The 15,336-nt window shown below is 36.0% G+C and overlaps 1 protein-coding gene across 1 annotated transcript in view; it reads right to left on the bottom strand.

Moving 5' to 3' along the window:
* Positions 1-5,347, bottom strand: part of PDE6C (phosphodiesterase 6C) — a 78,176-nt gene extending 72,829 nt beyond the window's left edge. Inside the window, exon 1 of the mRNA XM_003755263.2 lies at positions 4,843-5,347. Coding sequence (XP_003755311.1) covers positions 4,843-5,322 — 480 coding nt within the window. The 5' untranslated portion in view covers positions 5,323-5,347. The remainder of the gene's footprint in view (positions 1-4,842) is intronic.
* Positions 5,348-15,336: the final 9,989 nt, after the last annotated feature.

Genomic DNA, 15,336 nt, shown 5'->3' with positions numbered 1-15,336 from the left:
GTTTCTCTAGTTAAGTCACTTAACAGCTTAGTGTCCCTGGGCACCTTGGTAAATTTGCATAAAATGCAGAACAGTGGCTAATCTGAATTAGTAGAGGGAGTTTCCTCTTTAGAAGCTTCTTATGCCAGTGAAGAGACAGGTCTGGTCCAAACTATTTTCTTTGGAGACTCATGGTTTGATATATCACATAGGCATTCTCCATTAGAATGGCTTTCAGAAATCTATATATGGAGCTCTTCAGCATCTGGCTCTAGAACAGGCAGTTTATGGAGTCTGTATAAAATTAACTATGTAATAATTTGTAGGTTTCATAGTAGTTTTTATAGTAGTGTAGTGAATAGAGGGCCAATCTGGGAATTCAGGTCTTACCTTTGACAGAGACTAGTTAAATTCCTAGTTCCCCATGCAATTCTCTAATATAGTTGCTAATCTTCCTTGGTGTTGGTTAACCTACACAAGGCATTCCCTACACTGAAGGGCTTGGACCCTTGCCCGCTCTCCCAAATAACCATCTACCTTGTTAACATTTGACAAATCAGTGAGACATCAGCTTCCTAATCTGTTGAATGAAAGGACTTGGACTAAGTCATCTATGGATCTTTTCTACTCTAAGATTTTATTTTTTATTTTGAGCCCAAACCATAGTATACTCCTCAATAAAAGGCTTTTAGAATCATGGAGTAATATAAGGAAGGAGGGGGACATTTCTGAGCCTCAGTGTCCTTGTCTGTCAGAGAAGAAGTTAAAACAATTACTTTTAAAGGCCATCCCAGCGAGAATAGTCTGTAGTTATACATCATTCTCTGTAACACCTGCTGTTCTGGTGGGCTGACAAGTGACCCAGGACAGAGGAATCCTAAACTGCAAGATGTGCTGACCATCCCCACTGCACTTGTTCCCTGAACTTGAGAAACCACAGCCATTCATTATATAAAGGCAGCAGAAAGAAATAAACAAATGTTCAACAATAGTTCCTTTTTTTTTCTTATTGAAAATTAAAGGAACCAAAAATCTTTTGACTTAGTGTTTACTTAATGGTCCAATGTCCTATTAATTGTGAGCAGTAATTCAGCTAGAGATGTTATAATGCATGTGAAAATGTTCAGGATTTTCTTTTCTACGTAATGACACTGGGCAATAAATAAATAAATAAAAAGGCGCTTTCTTGGGTCAGCTTCACCAGAGAGAAGGATATGAAAGGAATCACCCATGTGGCACCTTTCTTGATCTCTGCAGTCTTTCCCCAGGTAATCAGCTTCATGAATTTAGAAGGATTATCCTTGCAGCCTGCCCAAGGCATTTCAGAGGCAGCCCAACAGAGAAAGCATTTTTAATAGAAGTCCCGCACAAAGTAGTCAAGAAACAGCAATCCTTTTTACAAGATATTTTCTTCCTATATCATCTTAATGTAAAATGCTAACGACAGTTTGTATTTATATTGATTATTTTCTTTAAGAAGTTTTAATTGTATTATATATGTTATATGTTACTATTCCCTATAACACTGAGAAGAAAGGTAGCTAACTGGAATTAGGAAAACCTATCAAAATTGGAGTCTGTATTAAAATTAACTATGTAGTATTTTATAGGTTTCACAGTAGTTTTTATGGTAGTATAGTGGATAGAGGGCCAGTCTGGGGATTGGGAAAGTTTATATTAAATGTGTGACAATAGGCAAAGTCTTTTAACCTTTCAGTGGCTCCGTAATGTCTATTCCACATTGAGAAAAGATTTTTCTATGACTGGAAATTCCCCCACCCCAACAAAATAATATAACCAGATCCTTTCCTCTTCTTTCCCTAATAAAAATTCCTGTGATACAGAGAAGTTTCAAACAAAATCACTTTTTTTTTAGTTTTGTTCTAAATTCCATATGAAAATGATGAGAACATGAAAAAACCCTGTACTTTTACTTAACATCTCACTATGAAACTTATTTTGAAATTCTATGTGCTCTAACTAGTCTGTAGACAGAACAATGTTCATGAGTGAATATATTCAATTAGACTGAAGGGAAGACTTCAGTGTTGGAGAAATTGTTTTTTTCAGAAGCATTAATAAAGAGCAAATAAATAAATGTGTTAAAAAAAAAAAAGAAAGAAAGAAAGAAAAGGAGAATAAGAGTCATTTTGGTTATTCGGTTACATCTGATTCATCATGACTCCATTTGGGGTTTTCTTAGCAATGATACTAGGGTGCTTTGCCATTTCCTTCTCCAGCTTATTTTTCAGATGAGGAAATTGAAATAAACATGATTAAATGATTACCCAAGGTCACCCAGCTAGTATCAGTAGCCAGATTTCAACGCAGAAAGATGAGTTTTCCTGACTCCAGACTCAATACACTATTCATTGCATCACCTCAATACCCTTACTAGGAGTCATAGACCCCATGGAATCCCCAGTGTACTAGGTGACTTTGGAAAAAACTGTTCAAATTTCTTTGGGCTTCCACATCTGCAAAATGGGGCATTAGACTAAATGATCTCAAAGTCCTTTCAACTTCTTCATTCTATGGTTTTGTTAAAATTCACACCTCTAAAAATAAATAATTTCTTAGTATTTCTTAATATTTAATTCTTAGTTGTTGTTGTTTGTCCTTAGTTCTCAAAGAAGACAATGATGTCTGGGGAGGTGATTCCATGACATGCAAGTGAATTGGATTTAAGTGATGGAAGGGTGTGCAAGGTCACCTGCCTCATGTTCCCCTTCAGAGCCATCTGGGTCCAGTTGCTAGATATAGATCAGGGTGACTGGAGCTGACCCTGGATGAAATGGGAGACCTTGGCCTTTTTAACCCAAGGTCTTGCACAGGTCTCAGTATGACTGAGGCTTCACCCATTCAGTTATTAAGGCTGGGTAGCAATTGAGACAAAAAAATCTTTTTCACTTAGTCCAAAAAACAAACAAACAAACAAAAAGCCCTAAACTAAATAAATAAATGAATCTGGGAGGGGAAGACTCTCTGGCCAAAACAGAAATGTCTGAGTCGATCAGGACCCAAACAATGACCACATGGTCTATTGGTAGCCAATTAGAATCGGGTTGGTTTTGGTTTAAAGCTGGTTTTTAAAACAGAAATCTAGCCAGTAAACCCCAGTATTTTTTAGTACTCAACCTAGGATTCTTGAACTATAAAAAAAAAAAAGAAGGTAATACCTAGATCAGGACTTCTTAAGCTTTTTCCACTTGTGACCCTTTTTTGTCCAAGAAATTTTTTTTTTTGTTTTTTGTTTTGGCTGTGGCAATTGAGGTTAAATGACTTGTCCAGGGTCACACAGCCAAGAAGTGTTAAGTGTCTGAGGTCAAATTTGAACTCAGGTCCTCTTGACTTCAGGGCTGGTGCTCTATTCACTGCGCCTAGCTGCCCCATCCAAGAAATTTTTAAGCAGCCCTTTCTCAAAACTGAGTTGAGCAACAGCATTCTGGTGGCATTTGTTGGCATTGCCTGGCATTCATGCATGCACAGTACAAAGTGCACATGTTGCATGTGAATGCAAGTAGCTGAAGACCAAAGTAGATCAAGCCTGTAGGTCTAAGTTTCGGTTTCTTAAAAATCATGTGATGGGGGGAAGGGGAGAAAGAAAGATTTATAGCCTCAGTTCCTAATCAGGGAACACAACCTATATAACCAATCAGAATGTATATGAGGGGTATTGGGGATGGGTCTGGGCTTTTTCTTGGGGTACTCTGTATAAAAGTTGCAAGTGCCCACTGGGTGAGTCTCTCCTGCCTTTGAACACATCCCTTTTGCTTGGAGTTTGGATGACCGCTCTGCTCTTGTGAGGTCCTAATAAAGCTTTTGTTCTATACCTTGAAATGCCCCTGAGAGATTAATTTTGGATAAAATTGTCTCACACATGTTTAGAACCAAGGTTGCAGGGAAGTAGGAGGATACAATATGCGCAAGCACTGCCAGAAACACCTTGTACTCATTAGGTGTTTGATTTTGAATTAATTATTGGTCATTGCACATTCAAAAAACTTTTACTATTGCCAAATTTTTCTCAACCCCCACATTCATGGTTTAAGAACCTTTGATCTAGACCATCCTCTTGGTAGCCATCACAAGCCAACTTAAGTCCTTCATTCACTTTGGGAACACACTCTAATTTAAAGATTCCCTATCACAAAGGCAAACTTCTCTGACATTGGGGAAAGATTTCTACTTGCCTACCTCAACACTCTCCTTTGCAGAACTCTGCCTCCATCTCACAAAAGACTGTCCCACTTCAAGAATTTTTTCTACCAGAATCATGTTTACAGATCAGAACCAATGTTAGCTACATTTTCCACAAGCACCAGAGACAATCTTCTCTCTTAGAAGAGTGTTCTTTTTCTTAGGGAAAAAAAAAAAAAACCCAAACAACTCAGATTTGTTTTTTGAGACATCTTTCGTCTTCATTGGATGACATTTCCTTAGCTTGCCCCATGGAATCCCCAGTCTGGCATCATGGAGGATTTCATAAAGCAAACAACCAATGACTTTATTCTCGACCCTGAGGAAAAATAAGTGAATAAATCTCACTAGGAAGAACTGATAATACATTTGGAGGAAACAATCTGCCAACCACAGAAGCGATGGGATGTGGGCTGAATAAACCCTCAACAGGCTCCAAGTTACTACCTATCAGATAATAGCAAAAGGATGTAGCAAATACAAGAAGAGGTATCAGTTACCGGCCCCTTCCCTACTCATGTCCAGCTAATTAGGGTTCGTCCTGCAAGAACTACGTTATGACTAGTAGGGATGAGTCCCTAATCTGTAAGTTTTGCTTTTCTGCAAGACTTTTTTCCTGAAAACAAGTACTTCCCCTACTCACTCTATGTTCAAGTCACCTACCTTGGTTACATCCGGAATATTAAAGGATTTTTTAGTATGAGCAACCCAACCCACAATCCCGTTGTCTAGAGGAAAAACAACTTCTTTGTCAGGAGACACAAGGTTGTCCTCCAGCTTAGAGGTCGGGGTGACATCGAGCAGCCGCGACGCCACCTCTGGAATGCCATTGCGCGATCGGCAAATGAACATGCTACAGCGGTCGGCGGAAAGCAATTGGGAAATCCTCTGTAGATTCTTGTGCACCACTGCCTCCATGCTGGCTGCCTCATCTTGGACGTTCTGCAGCAATTCAAAGAGCAAAGCTGATTCCTCCACTTGGGTCATCTCACTGAAGGATGTATCTTCCTTGAGGGGGACTGGGCTGCCTTTGAAGACTTCTCCCAGCACCTCCGCCCTCAGCTTCTTGTCAAAATACTCCTTTGCAAACTGAGGGTTGTTTCCTAAGTATTTCTCCACTTCTTCCTTGGTGATCTCACCCATTTTGTCTTTGCTTTTTTTCTTCTTGCCTCCGAATTGAATATGAAACAGTAACAGCAAGGGGGTGACAAATGGTAACAACTACTGAGGAATGGATGAAAGATATGTACCACTTCCCAGGGGAGACATCCTGCAGCAGCTCCCCAACCTTCTGAAAGCCCAGAGCAGTGACAGAAGGTCCTGGCTTAGCATACCCTTAGCAGGGTAGTTGGAAGCTGTGACTTTGTTGTTCGGGACACTAAGCCCTATAAGCACAATTAGCTCCTAAATCCTGAGAATCGTTTGAGCATCTTATACCAATCCGTTTTTAGACATCAAATAACAAGTGAATATGTAACAAGCAATGGTCTAGCACTGGTTAATGTCTTCAGCAAAGACAAAAACAGAATTTCACAAATTGTATTTATTCAGCATTCTCTTTGCAAAGTGTCTGCCTTTTCATTAAAGCAAAAACGACTTTTAGTTTTAAACTGCTAATAAGGGAAACGACGTGGATTTCAGAAATGTTTTTTAAGTTATTAAGTCATACTTCTTCAGGGTTTGGCAGGTTATTTCAAGTGCCCTTAATTCTAAACAAGGAAGAAGACTATTTTTTGGACAGAGTCTATTAGTAATTTGACTGTGAAATTAAGTTATGATAGAATAATAATATAGGATGTGAGTGGTACCCAGTAGAATCAACAGTATATGTGTTTAAATAAACATTTATGATATATCGATATTATGGTTAGTTATATAATACAAAATAATGCCCACAGTAGGGAAGAAATATGAACAAATCCATTGTGATTTTGTTTGCAATCATATTGTAAACATGATTTTCTTTACTTTCCATGTTTTAAGAAGATATCTATTGCTCTGGTCATAAATGGCAGGCATAATCCATGTTAATTCCTTAATCAAAGTTAAGCTCAGTGCATGGCATATAATAGATCCTTAATAAATGCATGGTAATTGAAAGATTGAATTTGTATATGTTTTGCATTAATTAATTGGTGGACATAATATATTCTCTTAGGTGGCTGCAAGCCTTGTGAAATAAGGTATTGCTTGGCTTTTGTATACCCAGTTTTGGGATAATATAAAAGCTTCACAAATTGCAGGTCGTTAATAAACATCTGTTAAATGAATAAAGTAGTCTACTTAGACTTTGTGCAGGATATCAATCCATGACATTGCTCTGAACATTATTTGATACTTTGACTTTGAATTTTAGAATATTATTGAACAAAATTATTGCTGTGGGCTATGTGGAATATTAGCACACACATATAGTGTGAAGAGAATCTTTAAGGGTACATTCTGCTCTCCTTAGCCAAATGCTTTTGGGGGTAATTAATAAAGAATAAACATGATGGGTTTTTGTATTTTGATTATATCATAATACAAAACAAAGGGTGGGCTGATCACAAAATCTTTTGATATTGAGTTAGTTTCTTGTCTTTCCAAACTAGAAAGAATCACAAATCTCATAAAGTCTTATGGCCAGGTGATTACAATTATATTCTCTATAACAATGTTTTCTATAACTGTCAATTGCCTAAATATGAAGTTTGGTTTATTATAAACATACATGCTCACACACAAAATAAAAACCAAACAAAAAAAACCAATCTGTCTATAAAAGTCTTCTTGTTCTCTTCTAGTATTTTTTTTTTTTACTAAAAATGCCTTTATTACATTAACAGACCATTCTCATAAACTTTATAAAGAAAATAAAACAGCTATTTAGGTTATTAAGGCATCGTCATGACTCAGTTCTTGGAAGCCATATAATAAATCAACAAAAGCTTTAGCCGATCTTACCAAGCTGGAAAGATTTCAAGTATAATTCCAAAAGTGTCTCCTATTTGAGGATCAGCTTCCTTAAACAGAAAGAGCCTCTTACCACAATATGAACACATGATGATGAATTTTTAGCCATAATGACCTGAAAAACTGTTTAGAGCAAAGGTAAAAATTAGAAGAAAGGATAAAAACTTGTGTACAAGTACAAACGCATTATCTAGAACTATTTAAACAAGCCATTGAATCTTCAAAGTGGGAAATGGATAAAAGTAAAGACATAGACTCTTATTATTACTAATTCTTAAAGAAATTTATAGAGTAGTTGCTACAATGAAAATGGTAAAAGAAATTAGAAACTCTTAATCTTGTCATAACTAGTGGGATGAAGTACTCACAATTTTCCTTGAATACTTTGCCTTAATTTTTCCTTGTCTTATACTTATCTAAGTGTTATACATCTCAAAATACCCCCAGAAAGAAATCAATTCCTAAGTAAAAACCTTGTCACATTTTATTTTTGTATTCCCAACACACTGCTTAATACATAGCATACATCTTTACCAAATACTTGATGAATCAAAATGAATCAAAACCTTTTTTTAGAATACAGGCTCATTTGCTAAATATTGCATAGGATGGTGATTAAGCATATGAAGTGTGTCACTTTACAAAACAGCAAAAATCAGTGAAGGGCAAAATGATTTGGAAGACTCACTTGGCAGAATGGAAAATGCCATCCACAACCAGAGAGAGAACTATGGAGTCTAAATGCAGATAGAAGCAGACCATTTTCATTGGGGGGGGGAGGGGGGGCGGTTCATCATGTTTTTTCCCTTTTGTTCTGTTTCTTCTTTCACAACATGATTAATGTGGAAATACATTTAGCATAATTGCACATGTATAACCTAGATCAGATTGCTTGCCATATTGGGGAAAGGAAAGGAAAGGAAGGAAAAAAGAAAAATCTTATAAAAAACGAATGTTGAAAACTATCTTAACATATAATTGGAAAGAAATAAAATACTATTTTTGAAAAGAAAAAAAAGAAAGAATTTGGCATGAGACTAAGTCAGACCATTCCAAGAGCATTTATAGTTGAAACTGGGAATAACACCCGAAATTAATATCAAATGGAATAGATTGGGCAGCAGCCAAATAGCATCATCAATGGTAGAAGAACCAACATATCTGGACCATAATATCTGATACCCTGGTGTATAGTATAAGGAGGTTGAAGAAAAAAGAAATTAAATTGAGTAAGAGCAGTAAGTCTTGACTATATACATACAGATGAAAACCATTCTTGAAGCTATGCTATTTGGGAGGCACTCAGATCCATTTTCAAGATATTTTAAAAAGAGAGAAAGGTCCCAAGGGAATGGAAAAGTTGTAGCTTATGGTAATACCAAAAAGTGACCACAAAATCATCAGTTTCTATAGACTCCCATGTCTACTTTCTCTATAAAATCTTTATGAAAATGATCTACATTTGCATGTAACCGCAATATTTCATATTTATTTGGCACCTTAAGGCTTGTGAAGTGCTATTCTATGAGATAGCTAACATAAATGTAGTTATCTCCATTCTGTAGACAAAGAAACAGATTCAGAGATGGTGTAATTTGCCTGGGATTATTTGTCCAAGCTGGGATTTGAACCCTGTTTTCCTGACTCTGAGTGTAACATACTTTTAGTATGAACAAACTGAACACAATAGAACATCCTGCTTTGTAATGATAGATGTTTTTGTTTTTATTTTTTTCTCTGATAGTAGAGGTGTTTAGATAAAATTATCTATTTTTTGTTTACTTGTTTGTTTACTCTGCCTCCCTTGTGACCACGTATTTTTACAAATTGTATGCTTAAAGTTAGGTCAAATAGTATGACCAGGTCAGTTTCTTCATGTTGAAAACCACCCAGTTCATCAGAGAGTAAACTGATGATCCTGTGATCTCATTACCACCACACCCTTAGCCTGGGACAGAAATATATTGCGGACATTTGTACTCTCACATCCATTGCCTGAGAAGTGCCAATGAGGGGCAGTGGATGGAGCTTCTCAACCACATGGCCCCAGGACAACTTCTAACCCAAGTTCCTAGACCTTATATTCCTAGAACCAGCTGTATAGAGGCAATGGTGTAATCTTGTAGCCAAAGAGATGGTAAACAAGAAGAAAAGAACCCTTTAACTAAGTGGTAGGAGCTCCTAAAACCCCAGCCTTTGAGTGGAGGTCAAGAATTCCGGTACTAGCATGTGGTCCTGGGAGTGAACCACAAAAGAAAGAATACCAGAACTCAAAAGAGCCTACAGCAAGCAAGCAAGGCTAAAAACAACAAAAAAGGTTGCTCTTGTTTTGATGTGGTTGTTAGAGCTGTGTTGAGGCAAAAACAGAGAGGATCAAAGAGAATATAGACCTGCTGTTTGGGACAATAATCACTGACCACAGAGAGAAGAAAGCTGCCCAATTCTCATTTTGCTTCGTTTCCTTTGCCAAAGAGAAACTCTTTTTCCTGGAAGAGACAAATAAAGATGGCTAATAGGGTATTGATGCCCATGATTTGAGCACCTGGTTTCCCTTGATCAATTCATGTCATCAGGTCCAGAAGAATTGCATCCTCAGGTACTGAAAGAGCTGGAAGGTGTGATTGTGATTCTGAAGATACAGTCAATGATCTCTGAAGATGTGGAGAGCAGCAAATGTATTCTGGGAAGGGCAACGGTTGATCTAATTTTCAAAAAAGGGAAGAGAAGTAAGTCTAGTAACCTTGGCTTTGATTTCTGGGGAAATTTTAGAACACATAATTAAAGAGCTAGTGCCTGGCATGCAGTAATCATTTAACAAATGTTTGTTGATTGATTTACATTGAACATCTTGGAAAGGAAGCAATTATTACAAGAGCCAACATGGCTCCATCAAGAGTTGACCAAACTAGGCTAAACACTTACTTCCTTTTTTTGATAGAGTTACCAAACTGATAGCACAGGGAAAGACTATAGATAGAGTTTACTTAAGAAGTCATAAGCATAGTGGATAAAGAACTGGTTTCCACGTAAAAAAGACCTGGGTTTAAATCCTAACTCTAATAGCTATTCACTTATCTTCTCAATGCTCCAGGCATTGATAATCTAAAATAGTATAAGTTTTTTTTTTTTTTTAAACAATATATCCTTATAGTTTGCCTAGATTTTAGCAATATTTTTGATAAAGTATCTTAGAATCTTCTTGGGGAAAAAAGATGAAGATATTGAGCTAGAAGATAATAAAATTAGATGACTTTGGAAGTGGTTGACTGTCAGGATTCAAAGATTAGTCTTTAGTTGTTCAATATCAAGTGTCCTAGAAACCTGGGTTTGTCTTTGCAATGTGTAATTTTTTGTTTACCAGTAATTTGGATAAAGGCATAGATAGCACACTTATCAACTTTGCAGATGTTCTTGATGCTACTGTTGATGTTATTTTTATTAGTCCTTCATTTTATTTTATTTTTTCTTTTCTTTTCTATCCATTTCTATCCATTATTGTAATTGCATTGGATCATTGAACCACAATGCACAATCTTTCTGTTACTGTGTACAATGTACTCCTGGTTCTACTTGTTTCACTTACTTTAATTCATGTAAATCTTCCCAAGGCTTTCTAAAATCAGCTTGTTCATCATTTTTATAGAACAATAATTACCATTTCTTTCATATACCATAACTTATTTAGCCATTACCCAATTGATGGGCATCTACTCATTTTACAATTCTTTGGTAGGTCCTTCGTTTTCAAAATCAACCAATAACATAAAAATTGGGAGGAATAACTCACATACTAATGAAAGACTTGAAATCTAAAAAGCTCTTGATATGCTCATATGTTGGGTTGAATTTAATAAGATGGATTTTATTTGAGATAAATGTAAAGCCTTTGACTTTAGTTCAAAAATAAGTTTTGGAAAAAAAGAAAGGAGAGAGTGTGCCTAAATTATAGTTTGTATGAAAAAGATCTAAGGGTTTTGATGCGAGTTTAGTATGAATCAGCAGTGTGATGTGGACACTTTATCTTATTTTATCTTACTGCTGAGCAGTATTAAGAGCTTCCAAGAATAAGGTGACAAGTCTGCCTTGGTCAAACTCTATCCAAAATATTATGTTCACTTCTGGACAAAGAAGAGTGACTAGAATTATAAAAGGTCTAAAATCCAAGTCATATGACAATCAATTAAAGGAACAAGTGATGTTTTAGCCCAGAGAAGAGAAGACTTGGAGGGTCATGACAACTATGTGCAAGAATTTGAAAAGCCATCATGTGAAAGAAGGATAAAATTCCTTCTGTTTAGCTCCAAAAGGCAGAAACACAAGTGCATGGAAATTGCAAAGTTGGGTTTTATATAAGGGGGAAAAAACTATTAAAGTTGTCTTAAAAATGGAAAGTAGCCTGTTCCATTTTTTTAGACAACTTTAATTATAAAACAGCTTCTAATCTCCATGGCCAAGAGGGAGTTTCTTCATTAGAAGTTCTGCATGCCAATTAAATCAGATCTACTCAAAAAGAAAAAAAAAAGGAAATGGAAGGATAATTTAAATGTTGTACTGGTACTCATGAATTGACCTAGATGAAATCTACAACATGTTGAGTAGATTCTCAATGGAAGATTTTGAGGGGAAAATATGGAAGTCAAGAAGTACTTATGAAGTGCTTACTCTGTACCAGACAGTATGCTAAATGTTGAAGATACAAATAAAGGCAAAAGTAGTCTTTGCCTTTGAGGAATTGAAACAACATGTAAACTGCTACATTTAAATAAAATATATACATGTTAATTTGGAGATAATCTTAGAGGGGAAGTATTATCATTCAAGGGGACTAGGAAAGTTTCCTAGTAGAAAATGAGATTTTAGCTGAGATGACCAAGAGGTGAAGACAAAAATCAAGAGCATTCTAGGAGAGACAGCCGGTGAAAATGTATGGTGTTGGAAGATGGAGCAGATTTTGTAATGAAGAGTAAGTATTCCAGGGACACTGTAACTCAGAATTTGTGAAGGAAAGAAAAGTGGGGTAAGGCATTTTATGAAGGGTTTTAGAAGCCAAATAAAAATTTTTGTACTTAATCTTGGAGGCAATAATGATCTGTTGGAATTTATTGAATAGTGGAGGGTAGGGATAGGGTTTGGATGGTATGTGAACAGACTCATTCTTTAAGAAGAATACTTTGAAAGCTGACTGGAGACCATTCTGAAGAGCAATTTTGGAACTATGTCCAAAGAGCTATCTAAATGTGCATACCCTTCTATCTGGGCTTATATCCCAAAGAGATCCTAAAGGAAGAAAAGGGACCCAAATGTACAAAAAAAAAATTTTTTTTATAATGGCAAGAAATTGGAAACTGAGTGGACACCCATCAGTTAGAGAATGGATGAATAAGTTATGATATATGAATATTATGGAATATTATTGTTCTATAAGAAATGATCAGCAGGAAGATTTCAGAAAGGCCTAGAGAGACTGACATGAATGAATGCTAAGTGAAATGAGCAGAACTAGGAGATCATTGTGCATGGCAACAAGATTGTACCATAATCAATTCTAATGGACATGGCTAATGGACAATGAGATGATTCAGGCCAATTCCAATGATCTTGTGATGAAAAGAGCCATCTACACCCAGAGAGAGGACTGTGGGAACTAATTATGGATCACAAAATTGCATTTTTCTCTCTTTTTGTTGTGGTTTGCTTGCATTTTATTTTCTTTCTCATTTTTTCCTTTTTGATTTGATTTTTCTTGTGCAGCAAGATAATTGTATAAAATGTATGTATATATTGGTTTTAACATATATTTTTTACTATATTTAACATATATTGGATTGTTTGCCTAAGGAAGGGAGGGAGAAGGGAGGAAATTGGAGAATTAATGTTGAAAAATTATCCATGCATATGTTTTGAAAATAAAAAGCTTTAATTAAAAAAAAAAACTGATTGGAGGATGGACTGGAATAGGGGAAAAGCTGAAACATTATCTAATCAGAAATCCATTGCAATATTCCAAGAATGAGATGATGAGAACCTGTATTAGAGTGGTGGAATTATCAAATGAGAACAAGGGGAGTATATGAAATATTAAGAAAGTAGATATAACAGAATTTGTAACAGATTGGATATGGGAAGTAAGAAAAAGTGAGGAACTACACATGACATTTAGGTTGTGAACCTGAATGACTGGGAATATACTTCTTCAGTCATTAGCAATTTAGGAAGAGGCCTCTGGGTGAAAATGATGTCTAAGAGGTGAGTCTGAAGATCAGGAGAGAAGGGAAGGTGAAAAGATAACCCATTATGATTAGATAAAGGAATTTCAGAGTTTATAAACATGGAAGTGGAACAAGGTCAAGGTTATGATCATCTTGTGTATAGCTGAAGTAGGATGGAAATGGGAAATGGAAAATGTATCAGTTGAGGAACTGGGAAGTTAATGTTTGAAGGATTATCAGTATGTATGTTGAAATTTTTAAAATGAGAGCAGGAGTTAGAAAGGAGAGAGAGAATGGTGAGACATTGTCATTAAGGAAGGAAGAAGAGTATCAGTCAGAGATAGTTACTAGAATCTTGATATGGTCAGAAATGGATTGAATGAACCTCAAAGGAGAAAAAGGTCACACAGTGATTATAGTAGAAGAGTCTAGAAGTGACAGTGAGGAGCAAGGAATATTCCTACTCACTCACTATGACAAGTGAGTCAGAAATTTGAGTGAAAATGCAACCAAAATGGAAGCAGTATCATCAGGAAGGAGCCAGGTCTCAGTGAGTACAAGATAGAAGGAGTGAAAAAGAAAACGGTTTAAGATGAATCAAGGATCACATAAGATAAGAAGAGTCGAAAGAGTGCAAGCTGTATCAATGAAAGAAATGAAACACATTGATGAGATCATGGATCTCTTGAGATATACAAAAGCCAGTTTCAGAAAGGGAAGAATCAAATCAAAATATTTATTAAAAACTCAATACATTCTCAGAGAGGTATCAGAACATAGTCAGAGAAAAGGTTGGTCTTGAAATACAATGTAGGATTGTTGGTGGAATTGTGAATACATCCAGCCATTCTGGAGAGCAATTTGGAACTATGCTCAAAAAGCTATCAAACTGTGCATACCCTTTGATCCAGCAGTGTTTTTACTGGGCTTATACCCCAAAGAGATACCAAAGAAGGGAAAGGGACCTGTATGTTCACGAATGTTTGTGGCAGCCCTCTTTGTAGTGGCCAGAACAGGAAACTAAGTACATGCCCATCAATTGGAGAATGGTTGGGTAAATTGTGGTATATGAATGTTACAGAATATTATTGTTCTGTAAGAAATGACCAGCAGGATGATTTCAGAAAGGCCTGGAGAGACTTACATGACCTGATGCTGAGTGAAACGAGCAGGACCAGAAGATCATCATATATGGCAACAAGAAGACTATATGATGGATCTGGCCATCCTCAGCAATGAGAGGAACCAAATCAGTTCCAATGGAGCAGTAATGAACTGAACCAACTACATCTAGGGAAAGAACTCTGGGAGATAATTATGAACTACTGCATACAATTCCCAATCCCTCTATTTTTGTCCACCTGCATTTTTGATTTCCTTCACAGGCTAATTGCACACTATTTCAAAGTTCGACTCTTTTTATACAGTAGAATAACTGTTTGGGCATGTATACATATATTGTATTTAACTTATACTTTAACATATTTAACCTGCATTGGTCAACCTGCCATCTGGGGGAAGGGGTGAGGGAGGGAGGGAAAAAGTTGGAACAAAGGGATTTGCAACTATCAATGCTGAAAAATTACCTATGTATATATCTTGTAAATAAAAAAACTATAATAATTAAAATAAAAGAAAGAAAGAAAAAGAAATTAAAGGAATTAGACTAAGAAAAAAAAAAGAAAGAAAGAAAGATAAATACAATGTAGGTTCAAAGCTTTCCTCTGACACAAACATTTAACTTCTTAATGTCCTATGCAATTCTCTAAAATGAAGTTACAATTTGTGGCAGATGGAGAGAGTTTTTATACCAGAAGTTTCCTAAACTGAAAAATGAAATGCTCAGGAGATACAAAATGATATGTGAGAGACTACTTGTCCATTGCAAAGTATGGTAAAAAAAAAAAAAAAAAAAAAAAAAAAAAAAGCTCACTTTTTAATGTGTCACACTGATGTGTCACATGAGAAAGGGACAGGGACCTTTTAATTTTAT

The sequence above is a fragment of the Sarcophilus harrisii genome, chromosome 2, assembly GCF_902635505.1.
Source record: "Sarcophilus harrisii chromosome 2, mSarHar1.11, whole genome shotgun sequence".
Taxonomy (NCBI): domain Eukaryota; kingdom Metazoa; phylum Chordata; class Mammalia; order Dasyuromorphia; family Dasyuridae; genus Sarcophilus; species Sarcophilus harrisii.
The sequence above is the reverse complement of the archived record's forward strand: the minus strand, read 5'-3'. Positions and strand labels throughout refer to the sequence as shown.